General features: G+C 48.5%; 2 protein-coding genes and 1 pseudogene across 9 annotated transcripts in view; 1 reads left to right on the forward strand and 2 right to left on the reverse strand.

Annotated features, from left to right (window-relative positions):
* The first annotated feature begins 2,849 nt into the window (after window positions 1–2,849).
* On the forward strand, window positions 2,850–19,772 carry Epha1 (EPH receptor A1). Its single transcript, XM_005363823.2, has 18 exons — window positions 2,850–2,931; window positions 3,857–3,924; window positions 8,243–8,524; window positions 12,293–12,695; window positions 12,895–13,050; window positions 13,365–13,709; window positions 13,830–13,957; window positions 14,110–14,260; window positions 14,512–14,608; window positions 14,811–14,869; window positions 15,591–15,716; window positions 16,444–16,629; window positions 16,760–16,821; window positions 16,920–17,126; window positions 17,240–17,389; window positions 17,643–17,836; window positions 19,272–19,427; window positions 19,519–19,772. The coding sequence occupies exons 1-18, from the start codon at window positions 2,850–2,852 to the stop codon at window positions 19,595–19,597; spliced, it is 2,931 nt and encodes a 976-aa protein (XP_005363880.1). The 3' UTR covers window positions 19,598–19,772.
* On the reverse strand, window positions 5,629–5,722 carry LOC113457943 (annotated as a pseudogene).
* A 208-nt stretch (window positions 19,773–19,980) lies between the features above and the next one.
* Zyx (zyxin) overlaps window positions 19,981–22,980 on the reverse strand; it is a 38,152-nt gene continuing 35,152 nt past the window's right edge. For 7 of the 8 annotated variants that reach the window (XM_005363821.2, XM_026787562.1, XM_026787564.1 and 4 more), the window contains 5 exons: window positions 22,415–22,535; window positions 22,119–22,288; window positions 21,850–22,028; window positions 20,950–21,070; window positions 19,981–20,511 (listed from right to left, as the gene is read on the reverse strand). In XM_005363821.2, the coding sequence (XP_005363878.1) occupies window positions 20,407–20,511; window positions 20,950–21,070; window positions 21,850–22,028; window positions 22,119–22,288; window positions 22,415–22,535 (696 nt within the window). In that variant the 3' untranslated portion in view covers window positions 19,981–20,406. The remainder of the gene's footprint in view (window positions 20,512–20,949; window positions 21,071–21,849; window positions 22,029–22,118; window positions 22,289–22,414; window positions 22,536–22,980) is intronic. The other variant, XM_013352475.2, reaches the window with a different exon arrangement.

Genomic DNA, 22,980 nt, shown 5'->3' on the forward strand with positions numbered 1-22,980 from the left:
TATGTGTTTGTCAGAGCCCATTGAACTGTACATGCAGAACGGGTGCAGCTTATTTTTATGTGATGCCGTGAAAAAAGGATGAGCTCCGGAGTAAGGTGAGGAGCCTGTGGGAAAATGCCACAAGTCCCAGACTCCAAGGTTCTTCTAGCAAATTAGCAATTGCTCAGAATGTAGCAGATAAGGAAGGACTTTCTCCCATCTGACTGTCACTCCTGATCTGTGAGATGGACATGATTAATCCCATTTTAAGGCAAGGAAACCAAGGGTACTGGCACAAGTTTTCTAACTCAGAGACCTAATGGCCTCAGAAATGATGCTGCCTCAGCAAAACTAAAGCCAAGAGAGCGTAAATGTCTTGACGCAGTCACACTGCTAGCTAAAGACAGAGTCCAAAATTGAAAATACCTCTTGTCCAAACCAACATCAGAAAGAAAAGCCACACATTGAGATCACCTTGAATGAAGGTAGAAGACTCAGGTCCCATATACAAGGAGCTTGGGAAAAAAGGGGGTTTATTTCAGCTTACAGTTTATAGTCCATAGTGAAAGGATGTTGTCAGCCAGGAACATGGGGCAAGAACTGAAGCAGAGGCCATGCAGGAACATTGCTTCCTGGCTTGCATCCCAAGGTTTTCTTGGTTTGCTTTCCTCCACACCCAGGACCACCTGCCCAGAGATAGCACCACCCACACTGGCCTGGTCTCTCCCACATCAACCATTGATCAAAGCCATACCTCCACAGGCTTGCCCACAGGCCAATCTGATGGAGACAATTCTTCAACCACATTTTCCTGTTCCCAGATAGCTACAGCTTGGGTCAAGCTGACAGAACAACAAAACAAAACAAAAACAAACAGCACATCAGGATAGAAAATTTACCCTCAAACAAAAGCAGGATTCCTTTCCAGAGCGCAACACTCCACATTTCACGGCACGACACAGCTCCCTCATCCCCTGAAGTCCCAGGGGTCCTCTAACTTTAACGAAGTCCATGAAACAGCACGCACATTACCTCACCAGGGTCTGGCTTATTTCCTAGCAGTGATTGCCCAGCGCTCTCCTTCCCCCCTTCTGTTGGCTTTGCATCCTTCATCCATTCCTCCCTGCTGAAATCACAAGGCTCTGCTGGGAGAGAGCAGGCGTGAGCCTCCTCGTTCCCCAGTGCTGAGCATCAGGAAAGAGATCCCTGGTGCAAGGTAGAGGGTGTCATCTGTCCCTCACCCCCTGCCCACAATTTAAAAGTGTGTGTGTGTGTGTGTGTGTGTGTGTGTGTGTGTGTGTGTGTGTGTCTGTGTCTGTGTCTGTGTGTGTGTGGAAGAGTAGAGGGAAAGGCACAAGAAAAGTATAAAATGGCAGGGAGCTAGGGAGAGAATTCTGAGAGAAACCACAAAAATTAGTTGGTAGTGGATAACTTGGGTCACTTTGCAGGGTGGGGGAAAGAAGTTCCATTCCACACTTAGTTTCGTTCTGTTGAACATGATTTTTCTAATGACTATTATAGATTGTTTATTTACTGATGTCAATTAAGAATAGGGTAGGCAGAGAAATGTATTTATTGATGTCAATTAGGAATAGGGTAGGCCAAGAAATTAGGGACAGCATTTAACTAGCAATACTTATATTTTTAAAAGTGGGAAATAATGAGAAGCATTAGTTCTAAAAGTCAAATAGGTATCTATAATCTATCTTCAGTACAATAACCAAAATATATAACAACTTAAATGACAGAAAAATTATGTGTGAGTCACATTAATGGGATGAAGCCAGGAAGGAATGAAAAAAAGGTACCCAGGGAGAGGGGCATTTAGTGGCTGCATGGCTCACACTGTCAGCCTGTTCTCAACCTCTCTGAGGTTCAGTTCTGCTTTCCTTTCAGTTCAGCCCCCCTACCCCATCCCTCTTCAGACAAGTAGTTTGTTCAGCATAAGGACTGTGCTACTGTCCCTGAGTTTAAAGCACGTACATAGCTAAGGCGGACAGACATCAATTAAGTAGGATAGGAGGCAGTTCCACTCCCCCCCCCCCGAAAAAAAAAGCCCAGAACTGCTACCATTAAGATAAGCATTGAGGTAAGCAGAAAGCTCCTTTCTTCTCCAAAACTATATTGGAATGCTCCCCAGATCCTCCAGTCCCCTCTGTGGGTGCATGGTAAGGTTCAAACTCCTCCGCGTGTTTACCAAGACCTTCCTGGCTCTGCTCTGCACCTGTCTTTCTGCCCTGGCTCCCAAGACAAATGCTGTACCCCAGCAGTCAAACTGGTCTCTGCACCACTCCCTGAGCACACCTTGAGGCGCCCTGCCTGCAAGCCTTTCTCAATCTCTGCCACCTAACATCCTGGTCACGCCAGCTTCCCTCTGAAGACTCCTCCAAGACTTTGCTTTGCTAAGTATTGTACCAATTTGCATGGTCGTCATCTAAGCCGAAAAGAATGAAGGAGTGTTTCCTTCTCCTAGCTTTCCCACGACAAGTCTAGAGTCTGCCAGAAGGAAAAATAAATAAATAAATACAGAGATCTCTTTCAAGTCAAGCCGAATTAAAAGGATGAATCAAGACTTGGGTGGATTTAGGATATTTAGACTTAAGAATGTCTAGTCAGTTCCTAGCAACTCCCACTAGGCGGCGCCCTCAGTCTCATTCCGACCAAGACACCTCCAGGTCTTAAAGTGTATTACCTGTCTAACGAGTTTCCTTCCTGCCCTACTGTCCCTTTAAGAAGGTGAACCAGGTGAGGTCGAGGCCCCGCCCCCGTGCTGGCCCCGCCCCCACCCCCGCTTGGCCCGCCTGGCTTGCCCAGAGCCTCGCGACCTGGCCCAGCCGTCGGGGCCGAGGTCCCAGGTCCCGGCCGGCGCCATGGAGCGGCGCTGGCCCCTGGGGCTCGCGCTGCTGCTGCTGCTCTGCGCCCCGCTGCCCCCGGGGGCGCGCGCCGAAGAAGGTACAGAACCCCCCTTTCCCTCTCCCTTTCCCGGCTGGCGGGCAACAGCCTGCAAGAGCCGGCATTCCTGAGGAGGCCCTCCTCTCCGCGCCCCACTCTTTCTCCCTGGCTTCGCCCCAGTAGCGGGGAGATCGATTGGCTCTGCCAATCCCTGATCTTTAACCCCAGACTCCTGCCCATGGGATCAGTCACCCCTACCCTCTGCTGGCCAGCACTGTTTCGTGGGTGGAGAGGGAGTTCCTGACCACAGCCAGGAAGCTGCATTCCTACTGCAGCATCATGGGACCCTCCATGTGCCCACTGCTGAGTTTGCGGCGTTCACAAGTCCGAGGTGGAAAGCCTCCTTTTGCCAGCCTAACCAGATCTTAGATAGGCCGACGCTGTGGAAGGATTAGGACTTCGGGGCTCCCAGGTGTAGGGGTCCAACCTTGAACTTAAAGTTTTGCAAACCCTCTCTGACTGTGCCCCTCTCACTTCCCAAAATCTAAGCTGAGCCTAGAGCCCCACCCCCTATACCCTCGCCCACCAGAGCAGCTACCATTGACAAACAACTCCACCAGGAGCCCGTTGCCAGGGTCCCGCTCAGGACTACAAAGGCGACGTCCGCCCGTGGCATCCCTCCCGGACCCCTCTGGTGCAGTGTCTGCTGCAGCTCTTCCAACGCTCGCTGTCCTGACTCTGGTTCAATCACCATCCCCCAACCCTTGCCCCACTCTCCCTTGCCCCCATCACACCCTGAGAAATCCGCTATAATCCCCTGAAGCGTTTCACTCCTCATTCCTGGACCCCTTTGCTTCCTCTGCCTCCGGGTCTCACACTATTAGAAGATGTGGCAGCCTCGGGCTGGGGAGGCCCGGAATACCCAATGTAGGTAGTAGGGCACCTCCTCCCTCTTTGGTGACACCTTCGTTTTCTCCCCATTCAGTCACCCTGATGGACACAAGCAAGGCACAAGGAGAGTTGGGCTGGCTTCTGGATCCCCCGGAGGATGGGGTAGGTGTCTGAAGGACCTGGGAAAGTTCAAGTCTGAAGGCCAGTGGGGTGGAGAGGTGGGTGGAGGAACAGAAAAGAGCAGGAAAAACTGGAAGTGTCTCCTCCGGTGGGGGAGGGGAAGCTGAGTCAGAGGCTCCTGAGTGGCACTTGTAGGGGGTGTCAAACTTCACTCCCCTGGGACTAACTCCACGGCCTCACCCTCCTAACATGGGGGGGGGGGGCGGAGGTGAGCTCACAGCCCCTAGTGAGAGCATGCCTATGTTAAGGAAGGCTGTCAGCTGGATGAGGGCAGAGACACCTGGAAATCATCCCCTGTCTCAGCTCCTGTTCGTTGCACTGGAGTTATGTGGATGGGTTTCGGAACATTAGGGAGCTCCATAAAAGTTTAAATGATGTATGGATTTTTTTCTTTTTTTTTCCTGAAGAGGCGAGCCAAAACTTTCACCAAAGTCTTCAAAGGTTCTTTGCCTCCCTCAAACTTAAAAGCTGCCCTCCTCCAAGGCCTCTGAACACTTGGCTTGTTCTCCATCCCTCCCAAGCAGGTTCCAAAAACACCAGCTCCAAGTCCCTTAGGTGTCCCTAAGTGAGCAGAAGTGGATTTTTAGTGTGTCATTATAAAGAATGTATTCAGGCCTGAAGTCCAGAGACACCCTTGCTGCAACCCAGTAGAGCTGGTCTCGGAGCCACATGGCAATACCTGTGGGTTTGGAGGCTGATTTACTGGTCCTGGATGTAGGCTCTGGATTTCCTCCCCTTACTCCAGCACCTAAGGCATGTGCTGCTGTTTCTGGGATTAGGGATATCGCTTTCTTTCTCTCTTGGACTGGAGGGTCGAGGCTTCCCTTAGAGCTCTTCCACAGAGTGGCCTATAATTAGAGTTAATAGACTAAACCATAATGTATCCTGCAGGGGGGCCATTTGGAAAATCCTGGATTAGGCCAACTCTAATAGGTGCCTCGACTCATAAACCAGCTAATCACCCACAAGGAAGGCAGCAGGACCATCTGCTGGCTCCCACTGGCCCTTCCTTATGCTCCACCAGCCCCACCCAAATAACTCTTCCCTAATCGAGCCCCAGTGGAAGCAGGGCCCCTTCCACAGCCCGGTGCGAGAAGCTGGGCTCCCATCCTGCTCTTGTCTGCTCCCCTCTTTCTAAAACCAATTACATTCATAGAACTGGACTCCCAGAATGCACCCGAGTCACAATCTGCAGCTCCTGTGTGTCAAATGAAAGATCCTCAGTGTTGTTCTTAGATGATAGTTGTCCCCTATCTGTCCCTGCTGGAACTGGAAGAGGCAGTTGCAACTGGGAACGTCTGTTTCCCTAGGCTCTAGCTGCAGCCTTTGCAGTCTGGCTACAGATCTGCCACACATTACTATGACCACCCATCCACCTGCCTGTGCCCTATGCTTTTTCCTTGGGCTCCTCAGCAGCGCTCCGCAGTACAGGCTCCAGGTACCCTTTCACCCCAGCTTTATAGCCTTTGGACACTCCTCTTGATCTTTGAACTCTGACATAATACAAAATTGTGTGCTTCAAGATAGCCCCACCCTACCAATTCTTAATTAGTGAAACTTTTTGTTTTATGTCATGAGAACCCACTCACAGGAGTGGAATAAAACCTCAGGATGAACTTTCCTAGGGCCCCAGTCTCTTCTCCATCAGATTATGGGGTGCCATCCAAAATATCAGTGCGATGGTTCGTGAACTGTGTATGCTTCCTTCTTGCTTGTGCAGGCGCCGTGCTAACCTTCTCTGTATCGTTCCGATTTTAGTGTATGCCCTGCCAAAGTGAGCACTGTATGCTTCTTTCTTTTTTTTTTAATATTTATTTATTATGTATACAATATTCTGTCTGTCTGTATGCCTGCAGGCCAGAAGAGGGCACCAGACCCCATTACAGATGGTTGTGAGCCACCATGTGGTTGCCGGGAATTGAACTCAGGACCTTTGGAAGAGCACGCAATGCTCTTAACCTCTGAGCCATCTCTCCTTAACTATATCTGGCAGAGGAAATATTTAAGAGAAAGAATGTTACTGATGAAGTACGATATCTGTCCCACCAGCATATAATCAGAGCATCAACAGGAATTAAAGCCCGGAGTGATTCCAAGGACTGAACAGAAAGTCCAAACACAAATCTACATGTCCGTCCAATATTTCCATGTGGATGACCATGGCATTCCAAGTCAATGTGGAAAGTATTGCTGGGGACAGAAATACGTCCTCCCCTCCCTCTAAGTGAGCCTGTGGAAGTGACAACCGGTGATGAATGAACTGGAGAAACACTGTTTTAATTACCTTCATTCACACAGGATGAAGTTCCAGGAAAGTTCAGAGGGTTAAATCTTGTGTGTCGTCCTGAGCTTTGGGAAGGAGTGGGGGTAGGGAGGCAGTGACAGGCCCAAGTGTGAAATGAACAAAGGATTCCTGCTGTGTCCATTTAAAAGTCTCTGTGAGCAGCCTTCTTCCTGGTACCGGTTGCTTACAATGTAAATCCCCTCCAAAGATGTAAATGTCTTTTACCAAAGGGCGGCTTGTATGAGCTAATCCTGTATTTATAGTTTTTCCCTCCCAGTAATTATGTCAATGGCCAAATAAGTATATTTTGGGATGTGCACCAGTCCCCAAAAGTATTGATTTGTACAGTACTGACAACTGAATATTTGTACTTTTTAGGACAGAATGAAAGGGAAAACACATCTCCATGTCCTCTGAGCAGATACAAAAATAAATTCTGGTGAGATCGAAGTTTAATGTGAAAAAAAAAAAACTACCAAAATTTCAAGCCAAAAGATAAAAAGAAATGTATGATCTCAGGCATAACACACAGCCCAAAACTCATGATGTTATCATGTAAAAATGGAAACTGTGTTTTCACATAAATGGTGCCATTAGCAGAAATGTGACATGGCTGAGAATATTAGAAACACACATACCAACAAATAATTAGTATCTATAATGCATTTTTAAAAAGCTCACCCAAGTAAATAATAACCGAGTTTAATAAAAATACTAATAGCCAATGAACAAAGGAGAAACGTGCAACCTCCCCCTTCAAAGAAAAATGTGACTGGAAAGTTGCTTTGACCATGGGATTGGCAAAAGATGAAAAGAACATCAGTATCCATTCTGACGAGCTTTCTAGAAAATGAACTCTCTTGCCCTGTTTGTGGAAATGTAAAACTGATAAAGCCTTTGGAGGCCAGTGTAGCAGCTTTTAAAAACCCTGATCTATCTGTGGATTCAGCAATTATATAGAAATCTTACAATCATCAGTCTGCTCCCCTAACACAAAAACAAACAAATAAAAATCTTAGAAACTAAATAATGACTCAACAATAGGTGGATGATTGAACAGTTATGATGTACCCATATGAGGGGTGCTGTTTATATATTGCAACAATAGACAGATTTGTATGTATTCTGTAGGCGTAATTCCACAGCATCATTTGTTAGAGTAAAGGAAGTTACAGAATAACCCTTGCATAAAAACACAGAACCCTTTAGACAGTTTCTCAGGAGGTTCTGAAATTGGTCTAGAAAGCTTGATCTCAAGCCATTCAGTATGGCTACCTCTCAGAATAAAAAATGGAAGGACTGGGGAGACCTCATCTTTGTTAGTCCATTCCTAACCTACTAACATAAGCAGAAATATGAAGATTAAGAGCATAAATTCTGAACCTGAAGTGCCTGGCTTCATATTACAACTCTGTCTCCTAATATCTAAGGAAGTCCCTCAGGTACTGGGCAGGCTACTCCATACCGGGCCTGTATCCGTGGCCTGTGGGGAGCTAGAGTGGTGCCAGCCATTATGATCACTAAATTTAAAAATTCAATGTTAAAAAAAAAGACAAGGGACAGACTAGACGGTGCCTGGGAGTCCGGCTCGCTGTTGAGATAGATGTTGGTGATGACCTCAACTAGAAGGAATATTATAGACCATTCCGTGCTTGTCCCTGTCCTCCAATGGCAGAGGGGCCTTTAACTATTTGAAAAATAAGGCTCTGAACTAACTGGCAGGTAGATTTTGAATGATCTTTAGCTTTCCCTTTGGTGGTACCTGACAATTCTGCTGATTAAATAAGTCAAAATTCCTGCTATACTTTTTTATTTAAAGCACATGAAATTAAGGGACCAACCAGATCTGGCTAGGATGTAAAAGGGTTTGTTACCTTATCTGCCCCGAAACACTTTAGGTACTCTCCTGGGGCTGAGAGGTCCAGTAAGGCAGGACAGGTCACCTTAACCTGGGAGCTCTGACTCTAACCCCCTCTTCATGAGCTCTGGTCACTGAATCTGATCCTTTTCTTGCAGTGGAGTGAGGTGCAACAGATGTTGAATGGGACACCCCTGTACATGTACCAGGATTGTCCTGTACAGGAAAGTGGGGACACTAACCACTGGCTTCGCTCCAATTGGATCTACCGAGGCGAGGAAGCTTCACGAGTCCATGTAGAGCTGCAATTCACTGTGCGGGACTGTAAGAGTTTCCCAGGGGGAGCTGGGCCTATGGGATGCAAGGAGACCTTCAACCTTCTCTACATGGAGAGTGACCAGGATGTGGGCATTCAGCTCCGACGGCCTTTGTTCCAAAAGGTACTGCCGTTCCTTCATGTCTTCCCATCCCTTATGTAGATCCTTACTGCGATCCTCACCATGATCCAGCTCAGCCAAGGAGAAACAGGGTGCGTGCAGATGTAGAATAAAGGAAAGAATGCAGGACAGCATACCAGAAAGGCTGAACTGATTACCACTGGCTGTGCTCTGACTTTAAGGGCATCATTTAGCCTCTCTGAACATTGGTTACCTCATCATATAATAGCCTTGTTACTTGCATCCATTGAAATAGCATGATGCTATGGTTGAATGGGGAAGTATAGTGTGGGGGTTTTCAGACATTTTACCTCAGTGCCCGTCATGTTCTTATGTAACATGCCCCCAAGAGTAGGCTGGAACTACACAGGACAGTTCCTGGCTGCCAATCACTAGTACCATGACATTCTTTCATAATGCTAGAAAGCAAAACCATCTGAGCTTATGTAGGATGTGCTCTCATTTCTTTCCAAAGAGCGAAGGTTGTAAAGTTTGTTATTGGTAATAAATTAGTTATGACACACTCTGTAACTGATCACCTCGTTGGCACCAACCTCAGGAACACCTCCCAGCAGTGGAAAATTTTATGGTCTGTAGCATTCCACTGCCTGGGATCCAATCCTAGGTCCGTTGTGTCATGGGATCCAATCCTAGCTCCTCCGTGTCATTGTAGAAGGACTAATTTGTCATAGCCTTAATTTCTTCTTCTATTAAGTAAGATGGTAAAAATTACAGAATTATTGCATGAGCTAAACAGCATGTCTACAAAATGGTTACCCCGTGCCCTGGCACATCAAGCTCTTCCATCATGGTTATGTGAATTGGGTATTGCTTATCCACAATGCTTAGGGTCTGAAGTGTTTCAGGTTTCAGACTTTGGAATATTTATATAGACATTAGGGATGAGACCCAATTTGTTGTAAGAAGCCATGGGGCAGTGGCTGACTGGCAAAGTTTTGGCATGCCTATCTCTGGTGGCGGCTCCATGACTTCTCCTTGATTCCGCTTCCTTTCTCCCAGCATTCAGTTTAGTTTTGCCCACCTAGCTCTACACTACACTATCAGGCCAAGCCAGTTTTCTTTATTAATTAACCAATCAATCGTATTCGCAGCATACAGAGGGGAAACCCTTTTCTGTTTAAATAAAAAGAAAGGTTTTAACTTTAACATAATAAAATTACATAAAAGAGTTATCAGGCAAGAATTACAGTTACAATATTTATATCTACTTTCTACCTATTCTTCAGCTCCATCAAAGACTCCCAAAGGAGTTACCTAAGTAAACAGGAAATGCATTATAAGCAACTTCCAAAACTCTAGAATTGACAGGGACATCTCACTGCTTGGACAGTCACCCAAAGTTCTTCTGCACCATTGGGGCATCCATCTTCAGCCTACAGGCCCATACTATCCAGCAGACTTTTCCATGAAGCAAGAAACTTCAAAGACAGTTTCACCTATATTGACTGTTTATCAGTCACTTTCTTCTGAGTCTTGCAGAATGCCTAGGGGACTCTTTATATTCTTTCATGAAGCAAGAACCCCAAAGGACTGTCTCACCTTTAGGCAAGTTCAGCAGTCATTTCTCTGTGGGTCCTACATGTCCAGTTCACATAGCATATCATTAAGTAGTCCAGGCAAGAGCAGTTTCTTACCCAAATAGTTAACCAACTCCATAAAAACCCTCTTCAGTGCCCATCATCCTCTTGAAGTAGATTGGTGCTGCCAGCAGCAGACGTGTCTCACAGTCATGAAAAGTCCTAAGTTCTTAAACATTTTAAATGCTATATTCTGTAGTCTTTGAAAGGTTTGAAGAATGTCTATCCATCTGAAATAATATCTGTACATCTAGAAAATTTAACAAACATGACTACAAGCTTGACTATTATAGATGATTATCTATTAACCTATATTTCTTAATTATACATTACATTTTTAAATGAGCTGCACAAATACAATACCTTAATCCAGAGCAGAAATATATATACACAGTATAACAAAATTGACCTTAAATTTGTATCAATAAACCAAGATCCATACCAATGCAAATCTCTATAGCATATCCACCTTTAAATGTAAAGAAACATTTATAAACAATATTTGGGAATATGGCATAGTTCTCTACAAACTGCTTCCTGCTGTTTATTGGGCAAAGTAATTTACTGAAGGGTGTTCATGGTGACTTTTCAGAGGGTCTTGGTCCATCAAACCACATCAGTCTGGAAGGATTCCATAGGTTCTCATTCTCTGTGGAAACATCTTTTCCAAATCAACATATCCGTAGACCCAAATTTCAGAATCAAGATACCATTAAAATACATAGGTTGGTTTAGCTTAGCAGTCCATACAATGAAATGTCTCTCTGTACTTAGCTCCTTCTTAGTCAAAAAATTCAAAGTAAACACAATAGTATACATAATCTAAACTCTCTATGAATTTTCCATTTTTAATATGGCTTATTTTTCTTTAGTTTTTAAAATCTTAAATGATTTACTTCTTTTCCAACTCTCTGTACTTCTTCTCTCTCCCAAGTATGTACATTTATCCAGCACTGTGACCCATTTAGAAGTCTTTTTTTAAACTGGATTTGTCTTTATTATGTATCCTTTTCTGATCAGAAGTTCTTCTTAAAATGCTAAGCCTTTTTAATGAACTTAAGTGGTGGCATTGCTAGGGGAAATATGGCACTGCTTGCTTGCTCCACCCAGTCCAATGTGGCAGACACATGTTTGCTGCCTCCAAGAGCCATGCACATTGCCCCGTTTTAGGCACACAGTGGGTCTAAGTTGCCATTTTAGGCACACCGTGGGTCTAAGTTGCCATTAAGCAAGTTGTAGCACTTTACTCACAGAGCCCATTTAAATGCTGGCCTCCTGAAAGAGTCAGAGGTTGCACTGGCAACATGGCCCAGAAAGCTGGCATTTCAAAACAGTGTGACTTTATCTGTTCCCATTGAACCAGGAAAACCTCTCTTAAAAGAGCCATGCCTCTTGCTTGCTTCTAGCAAACAGAGAACACCCAAGAAAATGCCACTACCAAACCATGCTTAACTCTGTTCTTTTGTGTCTAGGATTCCTTTTTAAGCTTTTTCAGGTTTTACATAGATCTAGTCAACCATGCTGGAGCCCCAATTTGTTGTAAGAAGCTACTTGTTCATTTCTTAGCCATCCAGACTCCTAAAATAATCACATAGAAACTTTATCAATTAAATCATTGCTTGGCCTATTAGCTCTAGCTTCTTATTGCCTAGCTTTTACATATTAATTTAACCCATTTCTATTAATCTGTGTAGCGCCATGTGGTAGTGGCTTACCTACAAAGGTTCAACATGTCTGTCTCTGGCAGGGGCTCCATGACTTCTTGACTCCACCTCCTTTCTCCCAGCATTCAGTTTAGTTTTCCCCCGCCTAGCTGTACCCTATCAGGCCAAGCCAGTTTTCTTTATTAATTAACCAATCGTAATCACAGCATACAGAGGACAATCCCACATCACCAATTCTAATCATAAATTTCATTTACGTTTTATATATGCCTTATATGTGTATCTTTAAGTACTTTTATACAAATTATAGTATGAGTGCATTATTGTTGTGTTCCATCATTTGAGATCATATATAGACATTTACATTTGTAGCACACTGTAGGCACTGGCAGGCTTGAAAGTACTTTAGGTGGATTTGTGCAATAGAGGTAGTCAACCAATATGAAACCGCACATTGTTTGTTGTGAAGGGATGAAACACAGGATTGCCATCATTCCTCTTCCCCCTAGGTGACAACAGTGGCTGCAGACCAGAGCTTCACCATCAGAGACCTGGCATCTGGCGCTGTGAAGCTGAATGTTGAGCGCTGCTCCTTGGGGCGCCTAACCCACCGTGGCCTCTACCTAGCTTTCCACAACCCAGGTTCCTGTGTGGCCCTGGTGTCTGTAAGAGTGTTCTACCAGCGCTGTGCAGAGACTGTGCACGGCTTGGCCCACTTCCCTGGCACTCTCCCTGGACCTGGAGGGTTGGTAGAAGTGGCTGGAACCTGCCTCTCCCATGCACAGATCATCCCGGGCTCCTCGGGTACACCACGGATGCACTGCAGCCCTGACGGCGAGTGGCTGGTGCCTGTGGGCCAGTGCCACTGCGAGCCTGGCTATGAGGAAAGCAATGGTGGCGTGGGATGCACTGGTAAGACATGGGGTGGCAGGAAGCCCCAGAGACCACCAGGGTGAGACTTCCATGTGCCAAAAAAAGGGCTTTGTTTCCACGATGTTAACCTGAATGACATGTCCGCTTGGGTGTTCCAGTTCCAGGGAGTGGGGTAAAGGGTTAGTTTGTCGTATAAAAAACAAAACAACAAAAAACATGGTTCTACTTCTCTCTCTAGCCTGCCCTGTTGGCTCCTACCGAAGGGACATGGAAACACTCCATTGTCTCAAGTGCCCCCAACATAGCACAGCAGTGTCTGAGGGGGCTACCATCTGTACCTGTGAGAATGGACATTACCGAGCCCCTGGGGAGGGCCCCCAAGTAGCATGCACACGTAAGTCTTGCAGCCAGGGCCTGACAATGTGGCCACAGTTACTGGGCCCTCTTTGGGGCCAGGACTTCCCAGAGCTTACCAAGTAGTGGAAACCCACGGAATCAGTGCTGATTATAGCTCCTCCCTGCTCTCTGTTCTCTCTTTCTCTCTCGAATGCGGAGATGTAGTTACACTACTTCCTTTTTGGTAGAAGTTAAATCTGTCATGAGGGCTTTGGAGAACAGCAGTGATTGGGATGATAGACAGAAGCAGGGGTCAGCAGCTAAGCTGAGAGCAAAATGGATGTCTATTTAATAGTTCTTTTTCTCCCACAGGTCCTCCATCAGCTCCCCAAAATCTGAGCTTCTCTGCATCAGGGACTCAGCTCTCTCTGCGCTGGGAGCCCCCCAGAGATACAGGGGGACGCCATGATATCAGATACAGTGTGGATTGCTTGCAGTGTCGAGGCATTGCACAGGATGGGGGTCCCTGCCAACCCTGTGGCAAAGGCGTGCGCTTCACCCCAGGGGCTTCGGGACTCACCGAATCTACTGTGCAAGTTGAAGGCCTTGAGCCTTATGCCAACTACACATTTACCATCAAATCCCAAAACAGAGTGTCAGGACTGGACAGTTCCAGCCCCAGCAGCGCCTCCCTCAGCATCAACATGGGGCATGCAGGTGAGGAGCCTGGAGCCAGCCCCAGACCACAGGGATGAGTGATGGGCCAGAGGCAACGGAGACATAACTTCAATTATTTCTACTTTCCTTCCAAACTCAACCCTGTCATTCTGTGTCCAGAGTCACTCTCTGGCCTGTCCCTGAGGCTGGTGAAGAAAGAACCAAGGCAGCTGGAGCTGGCTTGGGCAGGGTCCCGACCCCGAAATCCTGGAGGGAATCTGAGCTATGAGCTGCATGTGCTGAACCAGGTCAGGATAAACGTCTGCAAAGGTCTTGGACCTTACTGTGGCTCCCCGCCCTCTCCTCCCCCCCCCCCCCCCCGTGTCCAGGTCCTTCCACACGTGCCTATCTTACCAAGGCTGCCTCAACACAGCCTCATTAATGCAAGTCCCACCCACAGGACGAAGAATGGCACCAGATGGTTCTGGAACCCAGGGTCTTGTTGACAAAACTACAGCCAGACACCACATACATTGTGAGAGTGCGAACACTGACCCCACTAGGCCCTGGCCCTTTCTCTCCTGACCATGAGTTTCGGACGAGTCCACCAGGTAGGTTATCTATCTCTTGTCACACCCAAACATTTATCATCTCATGGAGGGACATCGGCTTGTATTGTTTAATGGCCCGTGCTCTTCTCTGTAGATTTGCACACATGTGTCCCCTCAATAATCTCTGTAAAGAGAGACAGACCCAATGCCCACTTGACAACTGACTGCGGGTATACACTCGGGACCCTACCTTTTAACCTCTATCACCCTTAAGGACTATGAGCCCCCAGACTTCTGATTCATATGCCCAGTTTCCAGGAGCCTGACTGGAGGAGAGATCGTGGCCATCATCTTTGGGTTGCTGCTTGGAATAGCTCTGCTGATTGGGATCTATGTCTTCCGTTCAAGGTGCTGGCTCTGTCCTCCCCACCCACTTTTCTGGGGTCCCTCTGCCTTGTTAGAACCCCTGCCTGTACCCCCATATGATCCTCCTGTTCCTAAAACTACAGCTCAGATGTTCCCCATGCCCAGCTCTCATGTCTGTGACAAATTTAGTCAGAGACCACTGAGATTTTCCTGGGTCTCTGAACAATTTGTCCTACCTCCACAGGAGGGGCCAGCGGCAGAGACAGCAGAGGCAGCGTGAACGTGCCACCAATGTTGATCGAGGTGAGGCAAAAGTTTCTGTGTGTGTGTGTGAGAGAGAGAGAGAGAAATGCCCAGGTCAACTCTGGAGATGTGGGAGGGGTATATTCTCCCTAGGGCTCTTGTATTTTGCCACCTTATTAATTTTGGTTAATTAACTTTGCTGTGATAGCTGTCAGCAGTTCCAATGCAATTATCTACTAGCTCTTGGTACCAGTGCACAGCCACCTTGGGCTCTGTGGTGGCCAGGTCTATCTATGCACAGAGGCCAGGCAGGAAGGGGTTAAAGTCCACTGAGACATGTGGGCTTCTTACTTATCACCTCATTAGGTGGCTGGCAAGAGGGAGAGGCCTGCTGTCTATCTGAGTAGCTGGCATGGAAGGGAGGCTCCATCTGGGAGTGAATGAGGTGTAAGTGACTCGGACAGCATGGGGTCAGAAGCTGGGACACAAGTCATAGGAAGATTGGGTAACTCCAGACAGAATTTACGCCAGAGTCTGAGTTCCGGCCACCACTGTAGGCCCTGAACAGTCATACAGAAGCATAGAGCATAGACCAGAAAAAGGCTGGAATATGGAGGCTTCACTGAAACAGAGGTTTTGTCTACTTGAGCTAAAGCCAGGCTCACCTCAGAGAGCAGAGAAGTATCGAGAACGGGCTTAGCTGTCTGCCCTTCTTCCTAGCCCCCATGCTCTGATTCCTGAAGTATATGCTGCAGTGGCTGAGCCCTCTTGTCCTCCCTAGAGGACAAGCTGTGGTTAAAACCCTATGTGGACCTCCAGGCCTATGAGGACCCTGCACAGGGAGCCTTAGACTTTGCCCAGGAACTGGACCCAACCTGGCTGATTGTGGACACGGTCATAGGGGAAGGTAAGTCCTGCTGTGATCCCAGCTGGTCCCCTCTGTGTGGTAGCACATGGCTGCCATCAGGTTCTTTTTTTCAAGCCTGAGGTCCCAGATGAGTCCTTGTCTGCTGGATCCCGTATCCTCCTTGAACTGCTATGCCCCGGAGCAGCCTCTGCCTCCTACGCACTTTGCTCTGTGGTTATGGGGTTTCTGATGAAGAACATTAAACACATCATCTCTGCCCCTAGCGGTGTCACCATGCCAAGTGCAGGTTGTTCTCAGATGGTTCCCAAAGTAGGAGAGAGTCAGAGCCTCCCTAAGTGAGCATTCCATCCCATCAGGAGCCCAGTGTCCTCGGGCTGCCCCAATCCCCTGGGTCACCAGGGGAAATAGATCTCAACAGAAAACAAGGCTTGGCAGTGTTCTTGTCAGTGAGGTGGCTGAGCCAGCACTGTGCCCAGGGAGCTCATTCACAGGAAACAGGCAGGCCTCCTGTGACTTGGGCCCTAGCCCTGGACCAGCTTGTCCTTCATAAACACGGTTCATCCCTCTGCATTTAGTGCTCATCCCTCTGCATTTAGTGAGGGCTTACTTAACATAAGCCGAGCATGCTAGCCATAGCAGACAGTGGTGGGTAGGTTAGGTTCTCCAGAAGGGGCAACCTAAGTTCTGTCCTTCCTCAGATGGCCAGTGAGAAGAGACAGGGACTAGAGGTGTCATCAGGCCACGACCTTATTTTCATCCCACCTAGGAGAGTTTGGGGAAGTGTATCGGGGAGCCCTGAGATTCCCCAGCCAAGACTGCAAGACTGTGGCTATTAAGACCTTGAAAGATACATCGCCAGATGGCCAATGGTGGAATTTCCTTCGAGAAGCAACTATCATGGGCCAGTTCAACCACCCACACATTCTACGCCTAGAAGGTGTCGTCACAAAAAGTATGCAGGTCATCCCCAGGAACTAGAGTAGAACGTGTGGGAAGGGAGAGAGGGGTGGGAGCAATGGAGGGGAGTGGATGTCAAAGGAAGGAAACCTGGGCCTGGGTGTGATGCATGTGCTGTGTCTCAGGAAAGCCCATCATGATCGTCACAGAGTTTATGGAAAATGGAGCCCTGGATGCCTTTCTAAAGGTGAGACAGGCATAGCATACACTCAGGAGAGGTCACCCCATGGAGCCCCATGCCTTGTGGGAAACTGTTCATCCTCTGACATATACATCCTACTACAGGAACGAGAGGATCAGCTAGCTCCTGGCCAGCTAGTGGCTATGCTGCTGGGCATAGCATCCGGCATGAACTACCTCAGTGGCCACAATTATGTTCATAGAGACTTGGCTGCCAGAAATATCTTGGTAAATCAGAACCTATGCTGCAAGGTGTCCGATTTTGGCTTAACCCGCCTCCTGGATGACTTTGATGGCACCTACGAAACCCAGGTTAGAGCCCCATCCACACTCACATGTACAACCGATCTGATGGTCCGTGCACAAGCACGAGGCCCGACCCCTTTCCGCATAGCTTTGTACTCATTCGCGCCATGTCTCCTTAGGGAGGAAAGATCCCCATCCGTTGGACAGCCCCAGAAGCTATTGCGCATCGGATCTTTACCACAGCCAGTGACGTGTGGAGCTTTGGGATTGTAATGTGGGAAGTGCTGAGCTTTGGTGACAAGCCTTATGGGGAGATGAACAATCAAGAGGTAAGCCTGGACTGTTCCCCATGTCATCCCTGACACACCTCACTCACTCTTCTAAATTCCCTAACATGGTCTTTTCCTGTAATTCTTTCTTTCCAACTCCAAGTTTGGGTACTATTTCTTGTGGCCCCTTCTCTGTTACTTCTTTACTCATTACTACATCTACCCTGGTCAGATTAGAGCTCAATAATTTTTGTGTGATTTCCTAGTGGATGTAGCTTCTTGCCTCGGTATCTCTCCCTGTCTTCTGCTACAGGTGATGAAAAGCATCGAAGAAGGGTACCGGTTGCCCCCTCCTGTTGACTGCCCTGCCCCTCTGTATGAACTCATGAAGAACTGCTGGGCTTATGACCGGGCCCGTCGGCCCCACTTCCTCCAGCTGCAGGCACATCTGGAACAGTTGCTTACTGACCCCCATTCCCTAAGGACCATTGCCAACTTTGACCCCAGGTAAGTATGTTCAGAAGGATGGGAGTTTGAAGCATAAATCTGAAAAAATAAAAATGGTTGTTCGATCCTATCCACTGAGTGCTGGGCCCTGGGGAGCTCTGGACAGAATCCGGCATATGAGACAGCACCCAGTCCACGCCCCTTGGGAAAGCCTAGGCTCACAGAGGTAGGATCCCATCTATCATGAGTTTTCAACGGCATGATTTAAAAAGAGCTCTAGATTACCAACCTCATTCTATTTCCCCTTGAATCTATAGAGTCACTATTCTTTGTCACTCCCACTGTGTTCCATTGTGACTGGGACCCCACCTGGTGTTCCTGTGGCCATTTGAGACTTGGGGTACTTTCTTCTCCCCATATATATATTCTTGCAAGTGGAGGAAAAACTGACAGATCTGACCAATCTTGGAGGACCTACTGGTGCAAGGCTCTTTGCTGAAGCCTGGCACCTGCTCCTGAGAGCTTAGGCAGCTAGAATGGGGTAGGGACAGGAGGCAGTCTGAGTCCATCTCTGACTACATGGTCAGCTGAGGAATGACAGAGATCACAGACAGTACAGAATGATGGCAGCATCCAGTTCAAAGCCAGCAGCCCTGGGAGTGGGGAAGCAGCCGAGATCAGTACAGAGGACCAGCCCTGCTGAGAAGGTAGGACTTTATGAGAACAAGAAATGTTGACAAGTTTCCCAAAATTGTATTTTATCAAAAACATGGCCAGAATGTAGAGAATGAAGTGGAAGGAGGGGGTCGAGTCAGGGAGCCAGGCAAGGCTTTATCGGGTAAGACAGCCTGGTGTACTGGCCTCTGTATCAAACCCACCATATATAACCTTGTTTCTGGGAGAGATTGTTTTCCATGTTCCAGCTTTTGAGACTATCTTTTGGAGCACAGCTCCCTCAGACGCTGGAGACCGTGTGTGCTAATCTTTCTGGAATGCTGGATATTTTTTCCCCCAGCAGATTTACTTTGCTAATGGTTTTTGGCTCTGGCTGGCTTTCCTACAGGAACACTCATTGTATTGTGGCTATCACAGCGTAATAATAACAGTCGGGGGGTGAATGTGGCAAGTGAGGGCTACTCCTAGGTGGCCATCTTAGGAAAAGGCAAGAAAGCATCTTGCTGCAGGCCCCTTCTTCTGTTTTTTGATTTATCTCAGTCAGGATGCATTCATGTCTAAAGGACTGGGAATTCTCTTCCCTAGGGATGCCCATAGCATCCACATTCGCTAGATCTATCCATGGAACAAGTCAGTCAGCCGCCTGCCTGCTGCTGTGAGCAGAGTATACCAGGAAACAGGTCAGGAAGTAGGCTCAGACAGTAGCCAGTTTATGTGCAGAGCCTAGATGAGCTATATGCAAGCGTCACATTCAGTGCTTGCTGCAGTGCCAACCAGCTCCTGTACTCCAGAGGGACAAACATAACTTTGAATCCCACAGGGTGACCCTCCGCCTGCCCAGCCTGAGTGGCTCTGATGGGATCCCTTACCGAAGTGTCTCTGAGTGGCTTGAGTCCATTCGCATGAAGCGCTACATCCTGCACTTCCGCTCGGCTGGACTGGACACCATGGAGTGTGTGCTGGAGCTGACAGCTGAGTAAGAAGTCTGGGGCCAGGCAGCCTGGGCAAAGGGAAGGTGCCTGTGGTCTGAACCTCTAGACTCAAGGCCTCCCTTCCTTCTTCCATAGGGACCTGACGCAGATGGGAATCACACTGCCGGGCCACCAGAAACGCATTCTCTGCAGTATTCAAGGATTTAAGGACTAAGTGGCCACCGAAAAGATGCTTCTTCCCTCTACCCCCTCCATGAACAAAGACAGGGCCACTCCCTGAGCCTTTCCTCAACCTACGAGATGTAGGTTATTGGTGCTGCTCCTGCCCAGTCAATCAGGATTCTTGCCTTTGGAGGAAGGAGCCTTTGTTTATAAAAGGGAGGTGGGAGGTACAAGTGAAGGGGATTGTGGGTGGGTGGGTGCTGGGGAAGGGTTTAATATATATACTTATATATGCATTATCTATTTTTGTAAATAAACAAGAGTTGAGTTTTCATCCCTACCCGTGATCTCTCCCCCCAACCCCCCACCCAAGTCCCTCTATTTCAACCCCAAGAGTTGAAGTGTTATCAAAGAAGCAAGTACTATCAATTCTGGAAAATGAGGTTTTATAATTTTCGCTGTGGCCACAACCTAGCAGCACAGGGCAAGGTGGGTGTCCAGGCTGCTGGAGCCAGGCTCCTGGAGTTTTAGGGCTTCTCCCACCCTCAGCAAGCACATTGCATAGGCTGCTTAGGCCAGCCAAGGGCCTGGGTGCAGCAGTGAAAGCAGCGGCACTAAAGGTGACCGACCCTTGGTTTGGGGACCTCAGGAGGACTGGGCAATCCTGCAAGAGAGGCAAGAGGTGGAGCCCAGGGCTGGGGCCTCAGCACCTCTAGGTCATGCTGAGGCCCTGGGTCAGGGCGCTTGAGATACTGGGGAGGGGTTTGGAATGCAGGGAGGGCAGAGGCAAGGATTGGTCTCAGTGTGGGTGGCCCACAGTGGGGAATGGACCTGTGGTCTGGAAGGAGGCCCATCCTCAACTCAGGTCTGGGCTCTAGCAGTGTGGCACTTCCGACAAAGGACATGGCCATCCAGAGGGAAACAGCCGTTGTCATCTGCCTCGATGGACAGGGGCTTCCCACAGTCCTGAAAAGGAGGAAGGGTAAGCGGGACCCTGGCCGGGAAGATTCCTTCTGCGCCCTATTATACTCCACCTCCATCTGAAGTAGGAAGTCCAAGTGTTCCATAGGTTTGGGACTGACGTTCTGAGCTTGCTTACCTTCCTGACCACGCTACCTTCCCTGCTCCTTACCAGGCCTTTCCTGCCAGAAAGGTGGGACTAGGCAGTTCCCGGAACCTACCCCCTGCCACCCCACTACAGGTTTGGAGACTATCCCATCCTATCTCAACTCCATTCTGACTGCTTCTCACTATTATAACCTCCTCCAACACCCCCAGCCCAGCCCACACATACACAGGGCACATCAACAGGCAAACCCACCGCTCTTCCCTCCCTCCAGTCGGAAAATCCCTTAGTTTTTCCAAGGCTCAAAGTGACCTCTGCAAGACAGGAGGACAACTGACCTCACACTTGTAACACTTCATGTGAAAGTTCTTGTCCAGAGCGACTACGCGCACGGTCTCATCGCGGCCAGGCTCAGGCATGATGGGCTCAGAGCAGACAGAGCACCTTGGGGCGTACTGCCTACAGGGTCAGAAAGCAGGCCCAGAGGGTTCAGTGGATCCAGGCACCTCGGGTTTTCAGCCACCAGGAGGGCACAGGGTAAGGGGGCATAGGTTGCGTGGCCACAGGGTCGGATTCATATATCCAGGTGAGCAAGTTCATAAGAAAGGCCAAAGGACCAAGGGGCGCACACAGCGGGCCCTTATCCAGAGAATTTCCTGCCTCTCCACTTACACAGTCTCTTATCTCCCACACCTCTGTCACAGGTGTTTGATTCCACACCCATGCCCCACCCATAATACAGCTTGGCAGGAACCCCAAAGGAGGACAGAAGACACCTCCTACTACATGTGCATACCTCCAGCCTGGCTCTAGAGAAAGCAGAGGGGCCAGGAATCTTAGTTACCCACACAAAATCCTGCACTTGTATCTCCCAGGCATACTGTCCACGGTGGGGACAGACTTCAATTTTCCCATCCTATACTACATGTTGATACTCTGCTTTCCAGCCCAGAACTGTGATTGCTCTAGGGAGAAGTACTCCAAGCATCTAAGCTCCGAAGGAACTTTGAGAACCCAGCCTAAATGTGAACATAGCTATTCTAGGACCAACTGCTGAACAACAACCCAGAAGCCCAAGGGAGCCAAAGCTCACGTAGAAGAAGCCTATGGCCACAACTGTGGCCAGCAAGCAAATCTATGGTCTGTCGCTAACCAGGTGGCAGCCTGGTTACCAAACAAAACTCGGATCAACAGAAAAAAAAGAAAGAAAGAAAGAAAAAGAAATGATGGGTCCTCACTTGTGATAGTCAGGGACACAGTGGGGCTGGTTGTTCTCATCCACAATGAAGGAGGTACCCTCCAGGGGACAGGCACAGACCACACAGGTAAAGCATTGTGGGTGGTAGGCTTTGCCAGTGGCCCTCAGCATGCGGTCAGTGATAGGCTGCCCACAGGTGTTGCACTTCTCTAGGGTCTCCTGGGAAAGAACAGAGCAGGTTGTGAGGGAACCAGAGTCTCCAAGGCTCATCCAGCCCCACCCCAGCCAGAAGCCCCAGCCCAGACTTACGGTATAGCAGCCCTCGCAATAGGGCGCCCCTTCCAGACTGTAGAACTGCCCTCCCTGCAGCTGCTGCTGGCACTGATGGCAAGTGAAGCAGGTGATGTGGAAGAGCTGTCCCAGCGCACGAACTGCAGGCTGGGCGCGGGGCAGTGGCTGACTGCATCGGCCACAGGACTCTGGGAAGATCAAAAAATTTCACCTCGGCAAAAAGGACAGAAGATCCCAAGAGCTCTTGGAAGTTCATGCCCAGTCAACACATAGCAGCAAGGACAGTGTGCCCCAAGAGTGGGTGGCAGACTCACCATTTGCTGCCACACTCTGCCTCTGAGGGTGCTCCATGTCCTGCATCAGCTGCTGGGTCAGCTGCTCTAACTCCTCCACCTCCTTGAGGGTCAAGGGTCCTGGGCCTCCAGGAGAGCGCACCTAAAAACCCCAGTGCTTTTTTTCATATTCTCTAACTCCTCTCAGCCAGCCGACGGCTTTTAGATTGAGACATAAGCTTCAACCCCCTTCCCTCGATGCTAGGACTCAGCAAGCTCCTCTCTGCTGCCCCTATGTTTATATATGTGCCCTGACCCCTAGCACCACACACATAAATACAGGGGCAGGGCTGACCTTCGCCTATATCTCCTACACCGGGGACATCTTCAGCCATGTAGCACAAACCCTTGCAACCCCAGGCATCCAGACAGACCAGAACAACTAAGCAATGGGAACCTTGCTTACAGGTGCTCAAGGAACCAAAACAGCAGACATACCAGGACACACACCAACTTCACAGAGCATGCACAGACAGCATCTCCCACACCCCAGCAAGCGCCATACTATGGTGCACACATACACACATACACACCTACCCATCCAACCT

This window comes from Microtus ochrogaster, linkage group LG12, assembly GCF_000317375.1.
Source record: "Microtus ochrogaster isolate Prairie Vole_2 linkage group LG12, MicOch1.0, whole genome shotgun sequence".
Taxonomy (NCBI): domain Eukaryota; kingdom Metazoa; phylum Chordata; class Mammalia; order Rodentia; family Cricetidae; genus Microtus; species Microtus ochrogaster.